Below are 23486 nucleotides of genomic sequence, written 5' to 3' on the forward strand. Positions count from 1 at the left end.
CAATCTTAAAAACTAAAACCAAAGCTGGAGTCATCATGATTCTGGAGTTCAAGCTATATTACAAAGCTGTAGTCATCAAGACAGTATGATACCAGCACAAAACAGCCACACAGATCAATGGAACAGAAGAGAGAAACCAGAAATGGACCCACAACTATATGGTCAACTAATCTTCAATAAAGCAGGAAAGAATATCCAATGGAAAAAAGACAGTCTCTTTAACAAGTAGTGTTAGGAAAATTGGACAGCCACATGCAGAAGAATGGAACTGGACCACCTTCCTATACCATACCCAAAAATAAATTCAAAATGGATGAAAGACCTAAATGTGAGACAGGAAACCATCAAATTCCTAGAGGAGAACACAGGTAGCAACCTCTTTGACATCAGCTGCAGCAAGTTCTTAGTAGACACGTCTCCAAAGGCATGGGATACAAAAGCAAAAATGAACTATTGGGACTTCATAAAGATAAAAACTTCTGCACAGCAAAGGAACCAATCAACAAAACTAAAAGGCAACTTCAGAATGGGAGAAGATATGTGCAAATGGCATATCTGATAAAGGGTTAGTATAAAAAAATCTATAAAAAACTTATCAAACTCAATACCCCCAAAACAAATAACCCAGTTAAGAAGTGGGCAGAAGACATGAGTAGATATTTTTCCAAAAAAGATATACAGATGGCTAACAGACACATAAAAAATGTTCAACATCACTCATCATCGGGGAAATACAAATAAAAAAAAAGTGAGATGCTACCTCACACCTGTAAGAGTGGCTAAATTCAACAACACAAGATACTAACAGGTGTTGGCAAGGATGTGGAGAAAGGGGAACCTCCTACACTGTTGGTGGGAATGCAAGCTGGTGCAGCCACTCTGGAAAACAGCATGGAGGTTCTTCAAAAAGTTGAAAATAGAGCTACCCTACGACCCAGCAATTGCACTACTGGGTATTTATCTGAAGGATACGAAGAGATTGATTGAAAAGAATATATGCAGCCTGATGATTACAGCAGCATTATATCTACAATAACGAAACTATTTATTCAGCTTAAGTGTCCATCGATTGATGAATGGATAAAGATGTGGTGTAAACACACACACACACACACACACACACACACACACATTACTCAGCCATAAAAAAGAATGAATCTTGCCATTTGCAACAGCATGGATGGAGCTAGAGAGTACAATGCAAACTGAAATAAGGCAGTTAGAGAAAGGTAAATACTTTAAGATTTCACTCGTATGGGAATTTAAGAAATAAAACAGAAGAACATAGGGGAAAGAAAACAAAAGGAGAGGGAGGCAGAGCATAAAACAGACTGTTAACTACAGAGAACAAACTGAGGGTTGCTGGAGGGAAGTAGGTAGGGGATGGGCTGGAGGGTGACAGGCATTAAGGAGGGCATCTGTGATGAGCACTGGGTATTATATATAAGTGATGAATCATTGAATTCTACTCCGGAAACTATATTGCACTATATGTTAACTAACTAGAATTTAAATAAAAACTTGAAATACTAAAAAAATAAACCCACTGAAACTAAAAAAAATAAAAGTAAAGCACACATTTAAAACTATAGATATGAAACACTAATTTACTCACCCTTTATAGAAAGAACTTTAGCTTTAATAGACATCTTAGCTGTGTTGTACTTATCACAGATTTCTAGTTACAATTTTGTTTTTATGGTAGTGTTTTGGGTCCCAGCCAGACTTTTTCAAGCAAACTATCTAAAGATACGGACAAAATTCTGCATTTTTAGCAAGGCTGACACCTCATCTCAGGTGGTTCTTAAGCCTACTACTGTTTGAGATCCACTGCCTTAGAATATTTGTAATTAAGTTAAAAAGATATTGTAAAATTCTTAGAACAACAAATTGTAATTAATTTGAAACCTCTGATACATTATCTAACTCTTCTGGGCAGTGATTAAAGAAAAGAGATGCTAAAAGAACAAACAGTAATACACTTATAAGAACTAAACAGTTTGTGGCACAACAATAATTTGGAAAACATGTGCAGAAGATGAAGTGATTCTCCAAACACAGTTGTCCATTCACAGATTTTAAGAGAAAATTGTGGAAGCTATTTCCATTATGTTTTTGAAAAATGATACAAATTAAAATATCCACAAAGTTGTTATTGGTAGCATGCCAATATTAAGTGTGCTCATCTTTCTAGAATCTACCAACACATCCCCTTATCTTCATCATATTAACTTCATCATCTTCTGAAAGATGGCTACTTCTTTTCAAAAGCATTTTTTTTGGTCAAGATTATTTAGCATTTTACTTTTTAAAAAAAGGCATTGGTTGATTCTCTGAAATTGTCTTCCACTGTTATCTCAACTATTAAAGAGACTGCAGAAATACAGGGGTAACATGTAGAAACTCTTGACACAGTTTGGACCAGCTCTTGTGTTTGGATGAGTCAAGAGTAAAACCAAGGAGCATTTAAAATGATTTAGCCTAGAGTTATAAGGAATTAAAGTATCAGTAGTTTAAAAAAATCATGTTCAGGATCAAGAAAACATCTTTTCTTAGGGAAAACTTTATAGAACAATTTATTTTATTTATGTATTTATTTATTTTTAAAAGATTTATTTATTTGACAGAGATCACAAGTAGGCAGAGAGGTAGGCAGAGAGAGAGGGGGAAGCAGGCTCCCGGCTTGAGCAGGAAGCCCAATGTGGGGCTCAATCCCAGGACCCTGAGACCATGCCCCGAGCCGAAGGCAGAGACCTACCCCACGGAGCCACCCAGATGCCCCTTTATAGAACAATTTCGAGTACACTATATTCTCATAATATAGTAGATACGGTACAACTGATTCGGTTTATACTTGAAAGGCATTTTAAAGGGAAAAAGTCTCATGATTACTATGCAGTCACAGGAGAAAAGAAACCTTTTAGAATTCAGCAAGGAGAGACACAGAAAAGGCAGACACTCCATTTTCTAAGTTCTGGGGGATCTATTGTACAGCACAGTGACCACAGTTAACAATACTGTATTATGTATCTGGAAGTTGTCAGGAGAGTAGATCTTAAATATTCTCATCCTTCCTGTCATCAAAAACGGTAACCATGTGAAGAGAAAGAATTGTTCATTCGCCTGCCCTACTGTGGTAAACACTTTGAGATCTATTATTTATTAAATTACCACACTGTCACATTAAACTCATACAACATTATATGTTAGTCATATCTCAAGGCTAAGAATATAAAAAACGCTTTTGAGATGACAAAAAAAAAAAAAAAAAAAAAAAAAAGCTATCATTTCCCCTGCCAAGATTTTATTTAAGGCAAGAGTTTATCCAAAGCACTGGGGTACTCTGATATTCTTCTTAGAAACTAGCTAAGCCTCTGAAATGAGTAAGTGTGCTATAGGCCCTGCACTGCCTTCTCCAGACACAGTCTTTCAAGCACAGGTGCTAAGTGGAGGGTCTTTCTGAGCCTTCCTCCCCTCTGACAGGAACATGGCAATTCTGGGAGTTCTCAGAACTAACTGCTCTGTGGGATTCCTGAGGAGGTATTTATAAAGCTTCATTTGTTCATATCAAACAACTCAAACTCTCAACACGGGTAGCAGTGAGAGGGAGGGAGAGCACAGTTAAAGCTGAAATGAGTCAGAGTTAAGAAAAGTCAGAGTTGGAGCTGAAATGACAAGTCAGAAAGTTTTTCCTTGGATTCCATAAATACATGCTGAAAATTTCTAAATACCTTGAATAGTTGCAACCTTAATGATTTTTTTGGAGTCCCTTAGGAATAAACCTAAGCGACATACAGGGTTAAAATGACTGTCTTCCAATATAATATAAACATAGTTCTTCAATCAAGATTTTTTTCTTCTTCCATGAAAAATTAACAAACTGAATACTGTCATTGCCTCTTACAGTATAGACTGGCTTCACAAGACCTTGAAAAGAAATACGCCATGCTTTTTTACTTTTAACTTTTATAAATTCTGATAAGGTTGAGGGAAACTGAAAGGCATTTCGTGTAGGGCTCTTCAATATGAAATAGGAATCTCTAAAACATATTTCAGTTTTGATTTTTCTAGTTGAGTACTTAAGTTCTTGTTCTAAATAAAGCTACAAATTGCTAAGTTTACTTCTACAAATCCAATCATATTATTATGCATACTGTACACAACAAAGTAACAAAACATCTTGCTACTGTACTGTCTCAGATCGAATGGCTTACTATAGATAAGGCAGGAGCAAAGATTCCCAAAACCACTAGGTGGCATTCATTCACCGCAATTTTGGCCAAATACGACTTGAAGCTTATCAAGATGTGGGGTGAGGAGGAAGGCAAATGCTACCCTTTATTTGATGAGATTTTCCTATCATTTAACACAATAACAAAGCTCAATTTTACCTTTTCCTATCTACTTCAAATCAAATCAACGAGTATTTGTTGAAAGATTCATTTGTGAAGAGAGTTGAAAACCATCCTCACTGTGATGGCATTGCACTTAAAACATCAGAAGAAGATGAGCTACACATCTAGAAGAAGTATGCCATTTAAATTGGTTTTATTTCATGCTTTACTATTTCATGTTCGTTCTCATGTAGCGCTTTTTCTAAAGGTTACAAAAAGCACACAATGATGAATACTAAAACTCTCTAAGATTCTCGATGGCATTAATCTTCAAAACTTATATTTATGAACGTAGGAGGCCAAGAGCTCTTGGTGATTCACAAAAGGTCCTTACTATGTGGTAGGTCTTTAAAATGTGTGAGAAATAGTGCTCCTCACTATACTGAGACCTATGAACCAAAATGGCCTTTGGTGATAAAGGATTACGATTTAGTCTTAGAGATGAATCATGGAATGAAAATGCCTGAACTCTGTACTTCAGACTGAATGGTTTGGAGAAAATACTGATGGGAGAAAAGTAAATCAAAAGTCAACTTTTTGTAGAAGGTCTAGGGTAATAATAATATAAAATCCAGGACTTACCTGTTCTAATATGTTTTGAAGCCTCTCTATCTCACAGTCTATTACAAATTTCTTCTCTTGTCGTCTGTCAAGTTCTTCTAGAAGTTGCCTATAGCTGACATCATTAAAATTTTCCACACATATAGCGCTGACATGCCAACCATTTTGTCCTGCTTTTTCCATAATAGCTTGAAGTATTGAGTACCCTAGTGAGGAAAGAAATCCAGAAGGGTTACTAAAAACATACTTTCTCTCCTCCTCCTTAATAACTTATGCAGGCACTGAGTCTATGTCAACATTTTTATACTGCAAATATACAATAAATGCTGAGAAATTTAAAGATCTGAGTGGTTGTTCTTTTATTTGGGGGCAACACCCCTTAAAAATATTTCTTGAATGAAGGAAGAACAGCCTGCCTTGAATAAACTCTCACAATCCCTCTAGTAGAGAGAACATCACATTGCTTTAGACATATTCATGAAATAAACCAAAAACCAAACTCAGTACTACTGTAAGCAATAAAAATTTCATAAATTATTTTTGTTAATTCTACTCACTGGACAGAATTAATTGTGAACATCTGTTTTGAACATGTGCTCCCGTTGAGCGAGGCGGTAGCGACATTTTGGGCTCGGCTATGGAAAAGAGGATATTAAAATCTAACGCAGCAGTGTGTACTGAGGATCCATTATTGTGAACAGAGAAGCCATTGTTATTTTTCCCCCAACCCCCACCTTTTTTGGGGAGAAGGCATTATTTAACTCTTCGTCTCTTTAGCAGGGGTGATACAGAAAGCGGGTGAACTGAATGGCTACTAGGCGAGGCACCAGGCATTCAAACTCATAATCTAGTAGAGGAGGAAAGACCTTCAAATAAACAAATGCAACTCAGTTTAAGACACTGTAATGAAAGCTGTACTCAATGTCCATTGTGGGCCCAAAGAAGGTTTGGTTAAATCTGCCTGCTGGGACATCAGCAAGATGAGGAACAACTTGCGCTGGGTCCTGAAGGTTGAGAAGACTCATCCAAGCTTGCTGAAAAAGGGAATGTTCGCTAGCTGGAGACAGTCCTCCAGAGAATGGGGTGGTCTGTGCCCTGTTGTTGGTCCTTATCTCCCTGTACCAACCAGCACAGAAGGGAAGGGAAGTCAAAGGTCTCGGGGTCTGGGTTAGGGAAGCTAGGGCAAACTTAGGAACACAGCTCCTAGAGTGTTTCTTCAGGCCAACACTGTCCTAGAAGTCTTGCTTTTTCCAGCTCTCAGTTTTCAACTGGCATATAAGTAGAAGGGAAAAGTCTTTGAAACTATGAAGAGCCAATAAATAGGAACAGGTTAGAATCAGAGCCTGGTAACCAGTGATTTTTTTCCACTTGCTGCTTAACATGAAAAGGAAAAAAAATGCTGGTCCTCTTTAAGAAGGTCTAGCACTGATTTGAGCTCATCCTATGGCAGCTGACTGTGGTTTCTGCCTTCCTTGATCCCTGGAGTCAGAGTGTAGAACAGGGTGGATTAAAAGTGAAGACTTAAATGAATGCACACACTTGTAAGATAAGAGGGCATTTACTCAGGTTTCTGATTGGTATGAGTCTCTCAGATTCAAGGATTCTGATTTTCAGGTAAATTTTCTATAAGTCAGAGCTTCAAACGTTACGGATGCTCGGTTAATATTAACAGATGGAACCGATGATGAGATCATATTTGAAATATAAATTACCTGGTATCCTGCCAAATGAAATACTGTGGCAGTCAGGATTCATTTTTATCTAAATGAAAAAAAATTCCCCCAAGAGGAAGACAGAGGGCATGTTAATTACTCTGTAATTATTCTGGTCTATCTAGTGCTCCATTTAGTCTTTCCTTTTGTAACGCATGCCTGTAACCGTCTTTTCGGATCTGACTTAGATTCCCCTTAGCCCCCACCCCAAGCCCAGGACTCTTCCCCTTGTTTGCTGTCTGATACCTAGGTAACAGGATGGTCTGAGTGCTCTCTTCGTGTACACGCTCAGGCCTCATTTATTCTGTTACAGGGACTTGCTCTCTGATAGGAAGCAAGGCAATGTTCCTTTTATTCATTTTTGACACCTATGAACATGTTCTTTTAAAAAATTCCAATTGACATCTTACTTTCCCTCTTTCTCCTTTTATTTAGTGTCATGCCAAAATAATTCAAAGACATGTCATTTGATTTTTTTTGCATGTTGAAAAAAAAATTATAAATACTAACCACACACATCAAAGTAGTCGTCCTGTGCCCTAGGATCAATTCATAGCTTGACAGTGTTCTTTATATACTGCCTTTTTACTTTATTTTTTTTTTATTTTTGGCAACATGTGGTTATCAGGCTTCACATCACTACTAGGCATCCAGGTTGTTATTTTCCTGCCTACAGGACCTTTACAGATTGTACAGCCACAAACCTTCTGATGAAAGTAATGTATGTTCCCAGTTGTGTAAGAGATACTTCAAGATTCACACTAATAAACCAAACTATAATTCAAATTCAAATTTTTGTTATACAATTTGTCTAATTTACAAATGACACAAGAACTGAAATAAGAGAAAACCCTAGGACACAATCTTTGTTAAATGGCAAAGAAAGTTGGCTGCCTAAGAAGAACCATTAATCATAGTAAGAAATAAATGGCATCTTTTCAGTGCAGTGCAAAGGACATGCAGTTATAGGCTGGAAGCTGGAATTCTTTTATAAGCTATGTTTGATTTTCATATGCTCTCTTGTTCAGTGTTACTCAGATGTGTGTGTCTTATTTATTTGCCAAGATAGTTGGGAATATATTGTGAGTTGGGAGAAAATACTGCTGTTGAGTCTGAGGTTATGTAACTTGGCTGTTACATAAACTAGAAAATCACAAGTCATGTCATACTAATTCTACATCCGGCTATGATTTGTATCTCCTAGTTATTAGAAAATCTGTAAGGCGATATTGTTGGCTATGAATACTGCAGGGTTTGGTGCATATCAAAAGACTAACGGAGACTTTGCTACTGTAAAGGATCTTTTAAGTCTCGCTTTGACTTTAGAAAAGCTGCCTAACATTTTAATTCAATATAATTTACTAAAAACCTACTATATCCAAGATCCTTTAAGGTTTGCCAAGATAAAGACAAGATTCTGGTTTGTACAAGGAATTCACTATCTAGTCACTTACTAAATAACTAACCATTACACAAATGACAGTACTGTATAAACCACCAAAATAATTTTATCAGAATAGTGGTGAAAGTGTACCACGGAGAAAATCACAGTACTATATTCTAGTAAGTAATTAAAGGCTTTTCATAGTTGTTAAAGAACACTATTGGTTATACATAAAAACACTGCTTAAAATGTTTTTATGCCATGTGATATTATCAATTATGCTGGTAACTGAGGACAGTGATGCGAGCTGTCCCGAATGACCGCATCCATGCACAGCGACAATGTTTCTATCATCCAGGGGAATGACCTATTTTGGATGAGTAGCACCATCCAGAGATGTGGCTACTAGCAACACGACCTGGGTTTTATTTTATTTGATGTTCTCTCTTTCGAGAGTTATTTGATTCAACTATCTGTACACAGAGGAGGAGGAGAATCAGGAGAAATTTATGTCAGGGTGCATATAATTTCAAACAGAAGAGAGTTACTGATAAGCTGTTAAAAAGACTTCCCTTCGATCAAGACTGAAAAGTGCTCATAGTGCTTTTTAATTAGAAGTTCACGGGTACACTGAGCAGTGTGCAATGCTAGGTACAGAAGTCGTGTTTCGGACGGCTAAGAAACTGAGGAGAAGATGAGAAGAGGTGAGAGTGCAGACATTCTTAAGGAGTCTCATCAGGAGAATGAAGTAATGCCATGAAGGGTGGACCATGATGATGCACATGGGATGGAGAAGCTCCTACGTTGTGGGAACCAGTAGGATAAGGGCGGGACAGAGAATCATCAAGGTCGGAGTAGTGGGAACCAGCGTGCAAAGAGAGGACTGGGTCTGTCCCATGGTTGGGGAGAGGGGAGTGTTGATGAGCTTCCAAAGGAGAAGCGGCAAAGGGACGCAGCGGTGGCGGGTTCTTACTCCAAGTACCAGCCCTCCCATCAACCTTGGGAACGGCTACGCAGGCACCCACCGCGGCACTACCAATGTCTCCAGTCTGGGCACAACTCCCGGCACCCCATACACTAACATGTAGGCCTCGAAGTATGCGCTGTGCTACGTATTAACCTAAGTCTGAGAGGGAACGAGGTGACGGAGGCCGCATCGCACTGAGCGCCACCATGCTGGAACTGCCAAACGGATTTAGCAACCCTTTAGTTTGGACTCATTCCAAAGCAGCTTAGCACCAAAACAACCTGTTCAAAGCCTCCTGTCTGGACTCCAAGGTCTCAGCACATAGGAGGAGTAACCAACCTTGCAGCTCAGTTAAAATGATCTGCAGCTGTGACTACAGCATTTATTCTATGCACAGTTCAAGAATTCAAGAAGGGCAGAGTGAAAATAAACAAAGATCTTCTAACTTACGCAGTTTGAGGCCAAACACGCAACCCTGACAGAAGATGGAAAGTCTTGAGTTTTCCCTTGTCTATAATCAACAGTAAAAACAGAAAATCCATCTTTAAAGATGGTCATTCTGGGTCCTGGATTTTCCCTAAAGCCTCTAGTATTTTCTGACAAGAACATTTATTGTTTCCTGAACCCGACACTCCACGTGCATATTTAATTCAGATGCCATCTTACAGGTAAATCTGGTCATCTAACTCTTTAAAGTTTCTGTTAGTTGCAAATGAGCCTAACCCTCATGAATACAGGCGTACTGCAAGTATTTTCAACCATCTGCCACAGGTTCAAGGCCCTGAACACCTCCCTCCAGACATGCTCTAACACCATGTTTTTCTTCATTCTCTTGGCCTTTTCTAGAACAAGGCCACTGGAAAATTTCATTTCAACACAAAGAATGTCTGAACCTATTATTTATATAATCACTTGTTTCCATACTAGATTCATTTTTATAGACAGAAACTCTATGGACTTCCCTGCAGTGCCCGTATTTTCTTACTCTTCTCTGATACATACCCAAATCATATTTGTCTCCTCCCTCTTTCCAGTATTATTTTAGACCATTAATGTCTTGTTTTCTATCCTCCAGCAACACTGCCCTTCTCAGATGTTCTAGAAGGTACCACACATCTTCTACCTTAGTGCCTTTGCAAAAAGCTGCTATTCCCTTTAAAAAAAAAAAAACTGCTTCCTTCCACTTTTGCTTTCTTTCGTCTTTCAGAGCTCACTGCAAACATCACTTAACCCTGACTAGATCACTTTCCCCCTTAGCTCTTCAAGCTCTCATAGTTTTCTGTACATTTGTTTCCAAGATTTTTAGCTCACTTTCTATGTATTTGAATGATGATCCGATTAGGTCTTTGCCCTCTACTGTAGGCTCCATGAAGTTAGGGACTGTCCCTGTGCTCAGTGGATGCTCAGCAAAGAGTTGTCTGAATGCAGGAATGAATTAGAGGGAATTTCACAGACAGGAGTCAGAATGTTACAAGGCTCGGCAGTGAGAAGCAGCATGACGGGTCACATCTGGGAACCTCAAACACTTCAGTTTACCTCATGTGTTCTGAAGAACAAGGAGGATATGGACAGATTTGGTGTGGACTGTGGGAAGGGCTCCAAAGGCAGCAGAGAGAAACAGGCAAAGGTTGTGTCATTAGGGCTTTCTCTCATATCACAGAATTTGGTCTTTATTCCTCAAGGACTTCAGGAAGAGAATGACAAATGTGCTGCAGAACAACCATTCAGCTGAGGTGTGGGAATACAGGGGATGGAGTTAACAGGAAACAGGAAAGCCCATTCGGAGCCCATACTGAAGTCACCCAGCTGAGATGACAGGGGAAGGGGAGTGGATGCTAGACGGGGGAAGGATGACTCTGCTTAGTGGTGATCCATGTAACATCGGGATATGGAGGACGAGGATTTGGGCGTGACATCAATCTGTTCTACTGGTGGTCATTTAATCCTGTTTTCAGAGGGCAATTAGGTTTTTTATGATATCCTGGAGAAGCACATACTTTTCTACTTGGATTTCCGATGTCAAGTGACTTCTGGTGATAAGGCCTGGCAGCCACCTCCTTCCTCACCCAAACCAGTAAGCTAGATTGACACAGGCTTGAGAAACCCAATTTTCTCTCTTGCTACAGGCATCCATTTTTCTAAAGACCGTCTCTGTAGATTTTGAATAGTCTCTAAGAATAAACTGGATATCTTTGCAAGTTCGCCCCCAGAATCATCTATCTCCTCAGCACTATGAGCATTTATTAGTATCTTTTCATAGTGGACGACAATCTCTTTTCACGTAAGAAAGGCATTCCTGAAAATTTTGCATAATTTTAAACTCCAATAACTAAACACTAGTTTCCTAATCAGAATAAATGTCTGGAATGATTTCTATATGGTCATTATTTTGCTCCTAAGTTGAGATTTTATCAATTTTAAATATCACACTATGTAAAATTCACAGTTCTGATTATATATTTTTTATATCACACTATAAAAAATTCACAATTTGAATTTGCACTAAATGCAACCACTGTATCTTTTTTTTTTTTTAATTCATCTATTTTAGGAGGGTGGGGAGGGACAGAGGGAGAGAGAAACCCAAGCAGACTCCCACAGAGCTTGAAGCCCAATGCAGGGCTGAATCCCAGGACCTTGAGGTCACGACCTGCGCCAAAATCAAGAGTCAGATGTTCAAATGACTGACCCACCCAGGTGCTCCAACTATTGTATCTTTATAAGGAGATTAAAATGCAGATCTGTGAATTAAGAGGCAACCAAATAATGTTTGTCTCATATTAAAACTTTAAAGTACTTAAGACCTAATTTTGTACGTTAAACTTCCTCCACATGGCAATGCTTTGGGAAAGCAAAGTGTTGAATTGAGAGGAGGGACAGAGGCCCTCAGAGAGAGGACTTCCCTGCAGAGAGAATGACAGGTGAAGATGGTCTGAAGGACGGAGATGGTGAGGAGCACAGGAGCTAAGGGCTGAGTGGCAGGAAGCTTGAGGAATGCCTCACAGATTATTAATTGTCAAGAGACTGGTTTGTGGTGTGGTGGGTTCAGAAGCATACTAAGCTTTATGACCCTTTAACAATTCAGCTGGACCTCAGGACAGCCCTGTGAAGTAGGTCTGATCATCCCCACCCGGTAGATGAAGGAACAGAGATAAGGGTGAGCTATGTGATGGTAGCCCTAGCAAGTGGCAGAACTACGATGTGAACTCAGGTCCCCATTCTCAAGTGGAGGGGCTCTTGAACCCCGTGTTAGCGGACAGGGAGAGCTGCAGATGAGACTGGAAAGTAAGGTCAAGGCTGTGTTGCCGGGGTCCCTCTTCTTCTCAGGAACACAGCTAGCATGTTAGCGTAGTCTTGTCAGTGCGATCCTCCAAAGCACTCAGAGAATCGAATGTCTTTCCCAAATACCACTGTGGCCGCCACCCACGTGCAAACCAGCGCCCTCTCTTGTCCGCAATCTGTAGCCCTCTCCTGAGACAGGTGTCCTTGCTCTGCCTTTGCCCCCTTCGGACTGGTGATAGCACGGCTCTGAGCCAGCAGACCTACTCAGAGCTCACAGCCCTCTCGTTGCTGCACACGGCCTGCCACCTCTCTGACCTCATCGGCAGCTCACCTGCTCTCAGACACAGCCAGCGAACTGCCCTCCCTCCAGCTCTGTTCTCCACCAGCCTTTGCCCTGCAGTGCACTCTGCAAGGCGGGTCTGGGAGGCTCATCCTTTCACCTCCGTCAGGTCTTTAACCCACCTGCCCTCTTCAAGGAGGGCATCCCCATCTCATTCTCCACCGTGTCAACGTTGTTGTCCTGAGCTGACACACTCCCTTCTTTGTGGTATTTTCTCCCTAGCATCATCACCTAATATACTATGCATTTTATTCATCTTGTGTATCATCTGTTGCCCCCACTAGAGGGCAAGCTCATGTAGGGAGGCAAGTTTCGTGCTGCTCACTGTGCGAGAAGAGCGCCTGGTGACTAAAAGCCACTCAATGAATGTATTTGAATAATTAAAAATGGAAAGTTAAATTTTACTTTGGGGGCCACAGAGAAACATGGAGGTTTTGGAGCAGATACGAGACAGATTATAAAATTACTTCCATAATATTAGAATTTATAATGATGGACTCAAATAAAGGAGGAAAGGGAACCAAACAGGAGGCTAGTAAAATGAATCTAATGTAATGCAGTAATTCAGTAATGCAGTAATTCCTCCAATCTACAATAGTTCTCAAACAAACAGGAAGAAAGGACAATGTCAGTTGCTCACTTCTCTCCAAATACTATCCTTTCCCCCTCATTCTGTACTCACCCACTGAAGAGCCAGGAGATTTTCATTTTATCAGGTTGGAACCATATGAGGCTGTCATTTCTGTTAGTCTAAAATATTCGAATTTCAGCAATGTCTTCTGTTTCATTAGAGATGACTTCTGAATTGATGGTCAGTAATATTCAAAGGAATTAGAGTGGCCTGAAAACTACTTAATTTATGCATTTAGATGCAAAAATAATGTGGCAGGTAAATGCAAAAACTCCCAAGACAGGCCCGAGGGAGGTCATGAGTTGTAGGAGCCAAGAGCCTTGCACATCTCAGCATTCCTTAGGGTATCCGTGGAAATTGCTCTACACTTTCCATTATCAATCTTTACAGCAACCATCTTGAGTCATTAACACAGGCTGAAATAAGCCTCAAAAAAATTCAGTATTAAAGGAAATCTGAAATCCATTTTAGAAAAAATTCTATTCTAAATGCTAAACACAGAAATACTTTTGGTTTATAAAAACAAATCCTCAGCTAACCCTGAAAAGCTGGTTCACTGGTTGAGGATAGCCAATGCTCCGTATAGAATGCTCGTTCTGAAGAGACCCAATTAATTTATTCTACCCTATGTTGAAGTCTGAGTCCAATAGATCTCATTAATTAATCATGAAAGCAATCACTAGCAACAAAACACACAGAAGTGTTACACAACATATTAAATATCAGTTAGTTACCCTCACATGCCAGACTGTGTACTGTAAATAATATTAATTTGGATCTGGCTTCTGCACACAAAGCCAAAACCATTCATTTTGGTTGATTTGAAAGTGATATTTTAAAACGTTACTTTTGTCTTTTCTTTAGAAAAGGAGTAGCAGTACATAATTTTCTTTAGATGATTCTGGTGAAAGGATTTGCATACAATTATCAAGACAATTTCTGTTCCTAGCGGGAACAAACACAGGATGAAGTAAGTATTCACCATATGATTAGCCTAATTTTTATATCCCACTGAGGCTCGCTCAATTCCAAGAAGTAATTGTAAACTCATGTCAGTGACTGAGAGTGAATACATTTGATTACTCACTATTAAATTTCTTTAGTGGGGAAATGACACTGAGGTGATCATCTAAAGAAAGAGTGATTTCTTGAACAGCATGCCAAGTGACAAATGATGGATTCAGTGGTTGACTCAGCTACTTTCAAATGCAACAACTGTGTTTTTCATTTCAACTATCTGGTTCTAAGGCAAGGTATTTCAATTTCTTAATCATCCACTTTTGACTTCTATGCAATGAAGATGGTGAATATAGGATTTTATTACATATAGTAATCTGCTCCATAGCTGTTAAGAAAAATCCTTTTATTCCCCATGGCAGAGTGAATGTAGAATGCTTTTGTCCCTTTGAGGGATGTACTTTGTGAATTCTGGGTAGTTGAGGGAATTCCTCCCCACGACTCTAGGAGACTCATAATGTATAACTCAACATCCCATACCCTCTCAAAGACAAAAACAAAAACTTAAGTCTTATTCTTGAATTACATATTTGGTCATTAGCCAAGAACTCAGTCGGTTTAGACAGAAACCCAAGGGATACTCTCGGACTTGTCACTTTTCTCTATCCTCCACCATCAAGTCATGTCATTGCTGATACTTCTCCTAAAATACTGTATTTAAGATCCTCCATAAACACGTCCCTACTTATTCTTTCATTTTCATTCAGTGAGTATTTACTGAGTGTCTACTGTATGCCAGACCATTGCTCCAGGATCTGCAGATACAGGAACAACCAAAAGAGTAACATATGCCACCTCCATGAAGCTTACACTCCAAGACTAAGGCAGACAATAAGCAAATACACAAAACTTAAAGTATAACAAAAGAGGTGCTAAGTTCTATGAAGAAAAATGAAGGAAGAATAGGACAGAAATGACTGGGGGTGGTGGTGGGAGGAGCACTTATTTTTCCACACCAATCTCTCTCACTGTCTCTCTGAGCTACACATTGCTCAAGTCACACTGAAGACTGGCAGTTCGCCAAATAAACCAGGTTCTTTCTCTCTTGCTTACTGTGTTCTGATGGCTATTCCTTGAGCTGAGGAAGTCTGTATTCTTCAGCCTCACTTGCAACTTCTACTTTTACTTTAAGTCTCAGCTTTAGGTCATTTTAGAAAACTTCTCTTATTGGGACTACATCAAAATAAAAATCTTCTGTACAGAGTAGGATAGCCAATAAAACTAAAAGGCAACCCACGAAATGGGAGATGTTTGCAAATGACATATCTGATAAAGGGTTAGTATCCAAAATATTGAAGAACTTCTACAACTCAACACCCAAAAAACAAATAATACAATTAAAATAGGCAGAAGACATGAACAAAAGGTCTCCAAATAAGACAATCAGATGGCCAACAGACATGAAAAAATGCTCAACATAACTCATCAGGGAAATGCAAATCAAAACTACAATGAGATATCATCTCACACCTGTCAGAATGGCTAACTGAAAACACAAGAAACAACAGGTGTTGGTGAGGATGTGGAGAAGGGGGAGCCTCTTACACTGTGGATGGGAATGCAAGCTGGTGCAGCCACTGTGGAAAACAGTATGGAGCTTCCTCAGAAAGTTAAAAAATAGAGCTACCCTACAATACAGTAATCACACTACTGGGTATTTACCTCCAAAATGCAAAACACTCATCCAAACAGATACACACACCTGTGTTTTATAGCACCATTATTCACAATAGCTAAATTATGGAAGCAGCCCAAGTGTCCATCGACTGATGAACGGCTAAAAAATATGTGTATATATACAATGGAAGATCATTCATCCATAAAAAGAATGAAATCTTGCTATCTGCAACAAAATGGATGGAGCTAGAGAGTATTATGTTAACAAAAATAAGTCAAAGAAAAATACCATATGATTTCACTCATATGTGGAATTTAAGAAACAAAACAAATAAACAATGGGGAGAAAAGAGAGAGAGGCAAACCAAGAAACAGACTCTTAACTCTAGAGAACACACTGATGGTTACAAGAGGGGAGGTAGGTGGGTGGGACAAGAGGGGAGGTGGGTGGGTGGGGGATAGGGCGACAGGTGATGGGGATTAAGGAGTGATATATGGGTGGGTGAAGTATGGAAGTGAACCACTATATCATACACCTGAAACTAATATTAAACTGTATGTTAACTATATTGGAATTAAAATAAAAGAAAAATAAAAGAAGACTTCTCTGACCTTTCAGAGGGAGTTGCCTTTTTTCTTTAAATTTCCCTAGGTGTTTGTACAGTAATTACAGCTCATATCTCACTGAATTAATTAATAAATTATTGATCAAGCAAGCACTATATGCTATTTTTGAAAGTACTAAGTATACAGTGAGGCACAGCTGCTGATCTGAAGATGTTGGATTTTAATAATTTGTAATTGCTTATTTTTATCTGTCTAGTTCTCTTTAAGCATGACATGAATTCTTATTCACTTTTGTTTCCCTAGTTTGGTTTGTCTCAACACGAAGGAAAAAATCTAGAATGAGACTGAACTGCACAGCAAGGGTAAAAATTCTGCCTATTTTATGTCATACCCTTCCCCCACCTGATTAAATATAATAATAATAAAGATAATAAAAATACCTATAAGTTATTGAAGCCCTACCTAATCTGAAGCAGATATGATATTAAGTGCTTTATGGGCACGGTGTTAGTTTTATTATCTTCATTTTATGTAAAGCAAACTGGATGAAGGAGAAGTTAAATTCTTGGCTAAGATTGCTTTGCTATTAATTGGCAGAGCCTCGTTCAGTCTGATGTTAAAGTCTGCCTTTTATTCTCCTCAATGATACCATCTGTAATATACTGAACACTTAATTCCCTTCTGTTTGGATTAATTTTATTCCCCTATTAAGGATTCATTTTTGACCTAGGAATATCCCTGCCTGCAAAGTGTTCCAGGTACCAGGGGGATCTCCCAGGAGCGCTGTATATGGCTTCGGCCATAGAAGCTAGGGATGTGTGCTCTGGGCTTTCACTCCAGCCTCACAGAGAAGAGACGCGCCTGTCCCACGCCACGCTGCCCCAAGCAGTCTCCAGCAGATCTGCGCCAAACGTTACACCAAATGAGAAGAGTACAAAAATGAACACAGTGGATTCCTTCGCAACAGTTTACAAATGCTGCCCTCTGGTTCAGTTTGGTTACTGATGGGACTGCTCAGGACATACATACAACAACTGTCTTCTCTAAGGATATCAAACATTGAATCACAGAATTAGGTCGAATCTGGAGAGAAGGCTTTTGGATTACTACTTAGATCTATCTATATGCTTGCCGAAGATCTTCCCTCCTAGAGTCACAAAACCCTACAAGGTCATCATTTCACAAATTCTATTCGAATCATGGTATGGGGTAGCTTCTGCTGATGCAGGGGTTAGGGAGTGGTGTTCTGAACAGTTATTATGATAGTAAAACCAAAAAGCACCTGCATTTTTAATTAGAATAAATTTGCCTGAAAATTAAAATGGATATTGAAACATCTGCGCACAGTTTTATATCTGTAACAAATCTGAGCCACGTGTGTATTATCAGGCTGAAAAATCAGACTGAACTATTCATTTTTACATCAAATACTTAGAATACGGCAATAAATCAGGAAATCAGTCTGCTTCTCTCTGAGTCAATAAGCTAAACTACGTATCACTGACATTTGATTGAAATTCATGGTTTTCCAGGTTCATTTTGACAAAACTAATGTCACTAATCAAATTAATTGTGCTAGTGAGTTTGATTTTATTTGTGTAGTTATTATAAGGCATTCCATACATTAATTCATAAAGTCAGGGCACATTTCTTCATTATGTACCTTTTTAAAATGTGAAATTTGAGTTATGTTCTCTATTTTAATTTCTGAATGTTCCCTCAGGGTTCAAAATAATATTAATATAATTACAATACTTAAATTCAACTATTGTTTTGTTGAAAGCTTCTTATTGTCTAAGAAGATCTGATTTTAGTGCTGGGTATTTGTGAACATATATTATAGTTCATTTCTGAAAAATACATCCATTTGCAGTTAGATACTCAGAGTTAAAGGAGTATCTATATGGTATATTTCCCCAAACACTGTTAACCTCCTTAAGCATGGTTTGCTTTATTTATGATACCCCTTTCTAAGTTTAATAATTCTAGAAATTTCCATTGACTGACCACCCTTAAGTACTATTTCAGTACAATAAGGAAAAAAAGCATTACAAAATTAAATTGAAGAACCCTAGAGTTAAAAGGATTTTTATTTTTCTTTGGGACTCACCTCTTTGTACATGTGGGGTGGTTCTGTATGCAGAAGAGTATAAACTGGGATTCTGAATTTTGTAATAGAATGTCAGCTATGCCGTAGGTATATGTTTTACATAAAACATATAAACTCTCCCTGTAATTGGAAATGGAGAGCTTCTGCATTCCAATTCCCCTAGCATGCTAATCTAAACCCTCACAGACTAGTTGCAGCCCAGAGATTTGAGGGATAATGTAGTCCAAACTCTTGACTTTGAGAATATGAATGCCCCTCCATCCACCAAAAATGCTTTACCAAGGTATGTGTTAGGTATGGTAGAAAATCAGACAGGTCTCCTGACTCCCAAGCTAGTATACTTTCCTGAATTTCACTGCTTCCTATTAAAAATCCTGCTCTACAACTGCCATTTGAGGAAGGGAATCTAAAGAAAGGTGATCACCAAGGATATAATTCTCAGACATGAATTTTTATATTTAGACTACAGACTCATATATTTAAAAAAAACATTCTTAACATCCCTTATTTAAGAAAGAACCCTCATGATAAATTCCTTTTATAACACAGAATAAGGAAAGGGTCTGCCTCTCCTAATCTAGGTCCTAATCTAATCTAGATCCTTTCGTAAAACAATATGAATACAAATCTAGCCAATCATGTCTCCTGTCTTCCTTTGGATCCAGAAGAGAGAAGAGTAAAATCCAAAGTCATGGGACATCTATTCCTGGCAAATATAATTCCATGGTCTCATGACACCATTTTTCATACACTATTGGACTAAGTGCAAGGCAAGTGTTATTATTCTACCAAATGTAAGCTGATGATCACAAGTGACCCAGAGAATGGGAAGGTGTGTTTGTAGATGAACTAACCCAATAGAAAAATAATTTAAAATTTCTGGAGATGGCTGAGCACTTACTGAATGTGGCTGAGTGCTCTTCTCATGTTTAGCAATCACAGAATTTTAAAGATAGAACTCAACTCTCCCTTTATAAACATTTAAGGGAACTGAGTCTTAGGGAGAAGAAATGATGGGCCCCCTGTAAGAAGTCAGTTGCGAAATCAGTACTGGAGGAATAGAGGGTATAAAAAGTCACCTGTGAAATGAGGACCTGGAAGTCTATCTCTCTGTCTCTCCCTGTCTTTCTCTCCCTCTCTCTCTCTTTCTCAGTCTGTCTCCGTCTCTCATCCTCCACTCCATTTTCCCTCCCTTTCCTCTTATTCTGTCTCTCCCCTTCCATCTCTCCTGTATCATTTTATCATCTTGCTACACTTAGATTATTTACATTTATTACATTTTACTTTACAAAATGAGATCTACTGTACCTATAGAGATAATATGCAATATACTTAACAACTCATTTGATATTGGTCAATCATCAGTGCAGCACTGTCCTACAAAGAATATAACATCTACTCACTGCTTTTTATAACTCCATTTATCTTCAATAATAGATCATATGTATCTTTTTAGGCCAATAAATATAGAGTTGCATAATTATTAATGGTAACACAGTATGCCATTGCATGATGCCTCGTATTTTATGTAACATTTAGGTTATTTCCATTTTTGTTTATTGTATACAATATATTAATTTTTCATTTTAAAATGTAATTCAGGGGCACTTGGGCTGGCTCAGTTGGTGTAGCACACAACTCTCGATCTTGGGGTTGAGTCTGAGCCCCATGTTTGGTGTAGAGATTACTTAAAAATAAAATCTTTTAAAATGTAATTCAGATCAAATCCATGCTCACTGATAATTTGATGAGGAATACAAAAAAAAAGCTAAAATGTAACAAATCATGTTTGTGTTTAATGGATAACATATTCTTACTAAATTGCAATATAGCTATTTGGCTTTTATAAACAGAAACTAAGTAGTACTGGAATGTTCTTTTTCCATCCAAAATCCCTTCCATGAATATTTAAAATTGCATATAAAATGAAACTAACTTCCCCTTTCCTTAGTGGTTTTCTTTCCTTTTGCCTTTACTTAAGTCTTTAAATTTAAGCATCAGCCTAAAAATTTTAAAGGCTCTTCAATAATGTAGTAGCTGCATCTAAATGAAGAATATCTTAAAGATAAACCAAATGTACTATTTGAGAGACGTAACCATATAAAATAAATGTGCTTGTTGCCAATTTGTCTTTCTTGTGCCTCAAGAGCTCTGATCTCAGTTTTAATGCGCAGTTAGACTGAGAGCAGATGAAGTGTGAGATGGGATAACTTCTCATCCATGACAGGCATTGTCCTGGGTCTTTCTTGCCCCGATCAGGTAATCAAACATTTCTCAGATCACTCAACAAGGTCTCAGATGGCAAATCAGCACAGAATTTATAAAAAGAGACTTTGCTCAAAAAAGTACACCTTCTCATTTACTTGCTTCTTTTTTATGCCTTGTTGTCTAACCATCCTACCTATAATGTCGAGATCGAGAGTTTGAGAAGTAGTTTAAAATCTGTAAGCATACTTCTCATAACTAAATAACTTTTTAAAGGTTTCCACAGATTTTTTTAAAAAGTGTAGCTATTTAACACTTTCTTATTTATAAAAGCAATTCGTGTGTGTGTGTGTGTGTGTGTGTGTGTGTGTGTGTAGAGAGAGAGAGAGATGGAGGGAGAGAGCACTCGCATGAAAGAGTCAGGCATAAAGTAGAAAAAAAACCCATGCATCTACCATCCAAAGCTATCTATTAATATTTGTTGAATTTTTCTCCGTTCTTTTCATTTATATTCCCCCAAGAAGAATTCTAATATTGTATGTAAACTTTTCTTCCATAAAACACTTGTCTATGCTATTCAAAACTTAACAAGCACCACGTTAAGGGCTGCTTACTATTGTGACATGAGGCTTCTCTACAGCTCACTTATCTCCCTGTTGACATTGTTCCCTTTTTTGCTCTTGTAAACAATATTGTGATGTATATTTGGCTTCTAATGCTCCATTTCAACTGTTTTGTTTTGCTTTGTTTTTTTTTTTTAAAGAAGGGAACATGGAAGGAGTTCTGCATTACATGTCAGTAGATATTCATAATGCTAAGGCAGTTCTGTTTGCTTTAAAACACTGGTACCATCCTTTTACAACTGCAAAGGCTAACAAGGCAGTTAACCATACACACTACAGGAAAAAAAAAAAAACACTGAGTAATTCATTAGGTTAAAATCTTTTTAGAATAGTTCTTTTTGTGAAGCTCTACTTGTTAAGAGAAAATGAAGAATGATAAATTCCCGAAGGAAGTACTAGTGTTGGATTATTAGGGCTAATTGTGAGTGCAAAAAGTCTGAGATGTTGATGTCCCGTGAGCTGTCTTCAAGGGTCAAGGTAACAGAAGGGTTGGGATCACCACTGCTGGGTGACATGCGGGTTGTTCTGGCTTAATTAGTCCTGGGACAGCTGCCTCCAGGTTCATACAGTCAGGCGCTCTCCATATCCAGGGCTTATACACGGGTCCTCCCTCGTCTGATCCATCATTCTACGCTAAAGATGGTGCTGGCCATGCTGCTGCTCACTGTTTATGCAGGCTACAAAGCACGCGTGCCAAATTAGCCATTTAAATTCTCAATTAGCTATTCATCTTACAAAAGGCATACCTGTATATATTCAAAATATAGGTTTCCATTTTGCTGGTTATTTTTTGTTTGTTTGTTTTTTTAAGATTTTTTAATTTATTTGACAGAGAGAGATCACAAGTAGGCAGAGAGGCAGGCAGAGAGAGAGGGAAGCAGGCTCCTCGCAGAGCAGAGAGCCCGATGTGGGGCTCGATCCCAGGACCCTGAGATCATGATCTGAGCCGAAGGCAGAGGCTCTAACCCACTGAGCCACCCAGGCGCCCCCCATTTTCCTGGTTATATCTGCTCAGAGTTTATGCTAGGTGACTTCTTATGAATTCTACATGGTACATCTAGATCAGCTCATTTTTTGCCACGCTTCCCAATGCTGATGGTCAAGAAGGCTGATCAGTATGGTCCACATCCATGATCTCTGGCTTCTGGTTGAAGGGATTAAAAGAAATAATATGCCACACACCCAAGGGCTAGAGGTGAGTGACATCAGTGTATTCTTTGCACGATTCCTTTCCTGCCAAGTCAGTGTGGGGTGATGGCATCCCTTAAATAAGGGGCCATAGTCCCTTTCACTCAGCATTCTCCATACAGTCAAACTCTCTATATAAAACAGACACATCCCCCACTTCCTTACCCACTCAGGTGTATGGTGGTAAAGGCTCCCAGCTCTTGCTAGCTCTGCGATATAGCTCCCTCCCTTTTCTCATTGGTGTCTCTAGGCTCTACTCACACCTTTTTAAAGCAGTTCCATTATTAAGCAGTTATTGATTACGGCTTTAGTCCATCTGGGCTGCTATTACAAAAATACCACAAACTAGGTGGTTTATAAACAGCAAATGTTGACTTCTAGCAGTTCTAGAGGCTGGAAAGTCTCAGATGATGGCACTGGCAAGATAAGATCTTGGCTCATGGGATGGGCCAACTTAACCTACTGGTGGCTGTCTCTCACGGTAACCTCACAGAGTGGAAGGGGGAAGGGACAGGCTGGCTCTCTGGGGTTTCTTTTATTAAAAGAAACTAATCCCAACCATGAGGGCTCCACTGCTATAACCTGTCACCTTCAAAATGCTCCACCTCTTATCACAGAGTTAAGATTTCAACATACAAGTTTGGCCGTGGGATGCAACAAAGGAGGAGACACAAACATCCAGACCACACCAATTACCCTGTTAGAGCACGTCATGCGTCTCCCACCAGGATGGCATCTAATGTTAGTAGCTTCGAATCCAAAGAAATATATGTTTAGTAGAAGAAACTTATAGGTGTACTTTTTCTACCTATCCTGTTAACATCTCTCACCTTCATATTAAATTAAATTCCAAAAATTGCATGAGACAGTTTGTAACTTTCACTGTGT

General features: G+C 38.7%; 1 protein-coding gene across 3 annotated transcripts in view; it reads right to left on the reverse strand.

Annotated features, from left to right (window-relative positions):
• The window catches only part of LOC111153760 (glutamate ionotropic receptor AMPA type subunit 4), a 388143-nt gene that overhangs the window by 111515 nt on the left and 253142 nt on the right, over positions 1–23486 (reverse strand). For all 3 annotated transcript variants that reach the window (XM_022512979.1, XM_022512980.1, XM_022512981.1), the window contains exon 4: positions 4977–5161. In XM_022512979.1, coding sequence (XP_022368687.1) covers positions 4977–5161 — 185 coding nt within the window. The remainder of the gene's footprint in view (positions 1–4976; positions 5162–23486) is intronic.

Source organism: Enhydra lutris, unplaced genomic scaffold, assembly GCF_002288905.1.
Source record: "Enhydra lutris kenyoni isolate GAN:26980312 unplaced genomic scaffold, ASM228890v2 scaffoldscaffold34, whole genome shotgun sequence".
Classification (NCBI taxonomy): domain Eukaryota; kingdom Metazoa; phylum Chordata; class Mammalia; order Carnivora; family Mustelidae; genus Enhydra; species Enhydra lutris.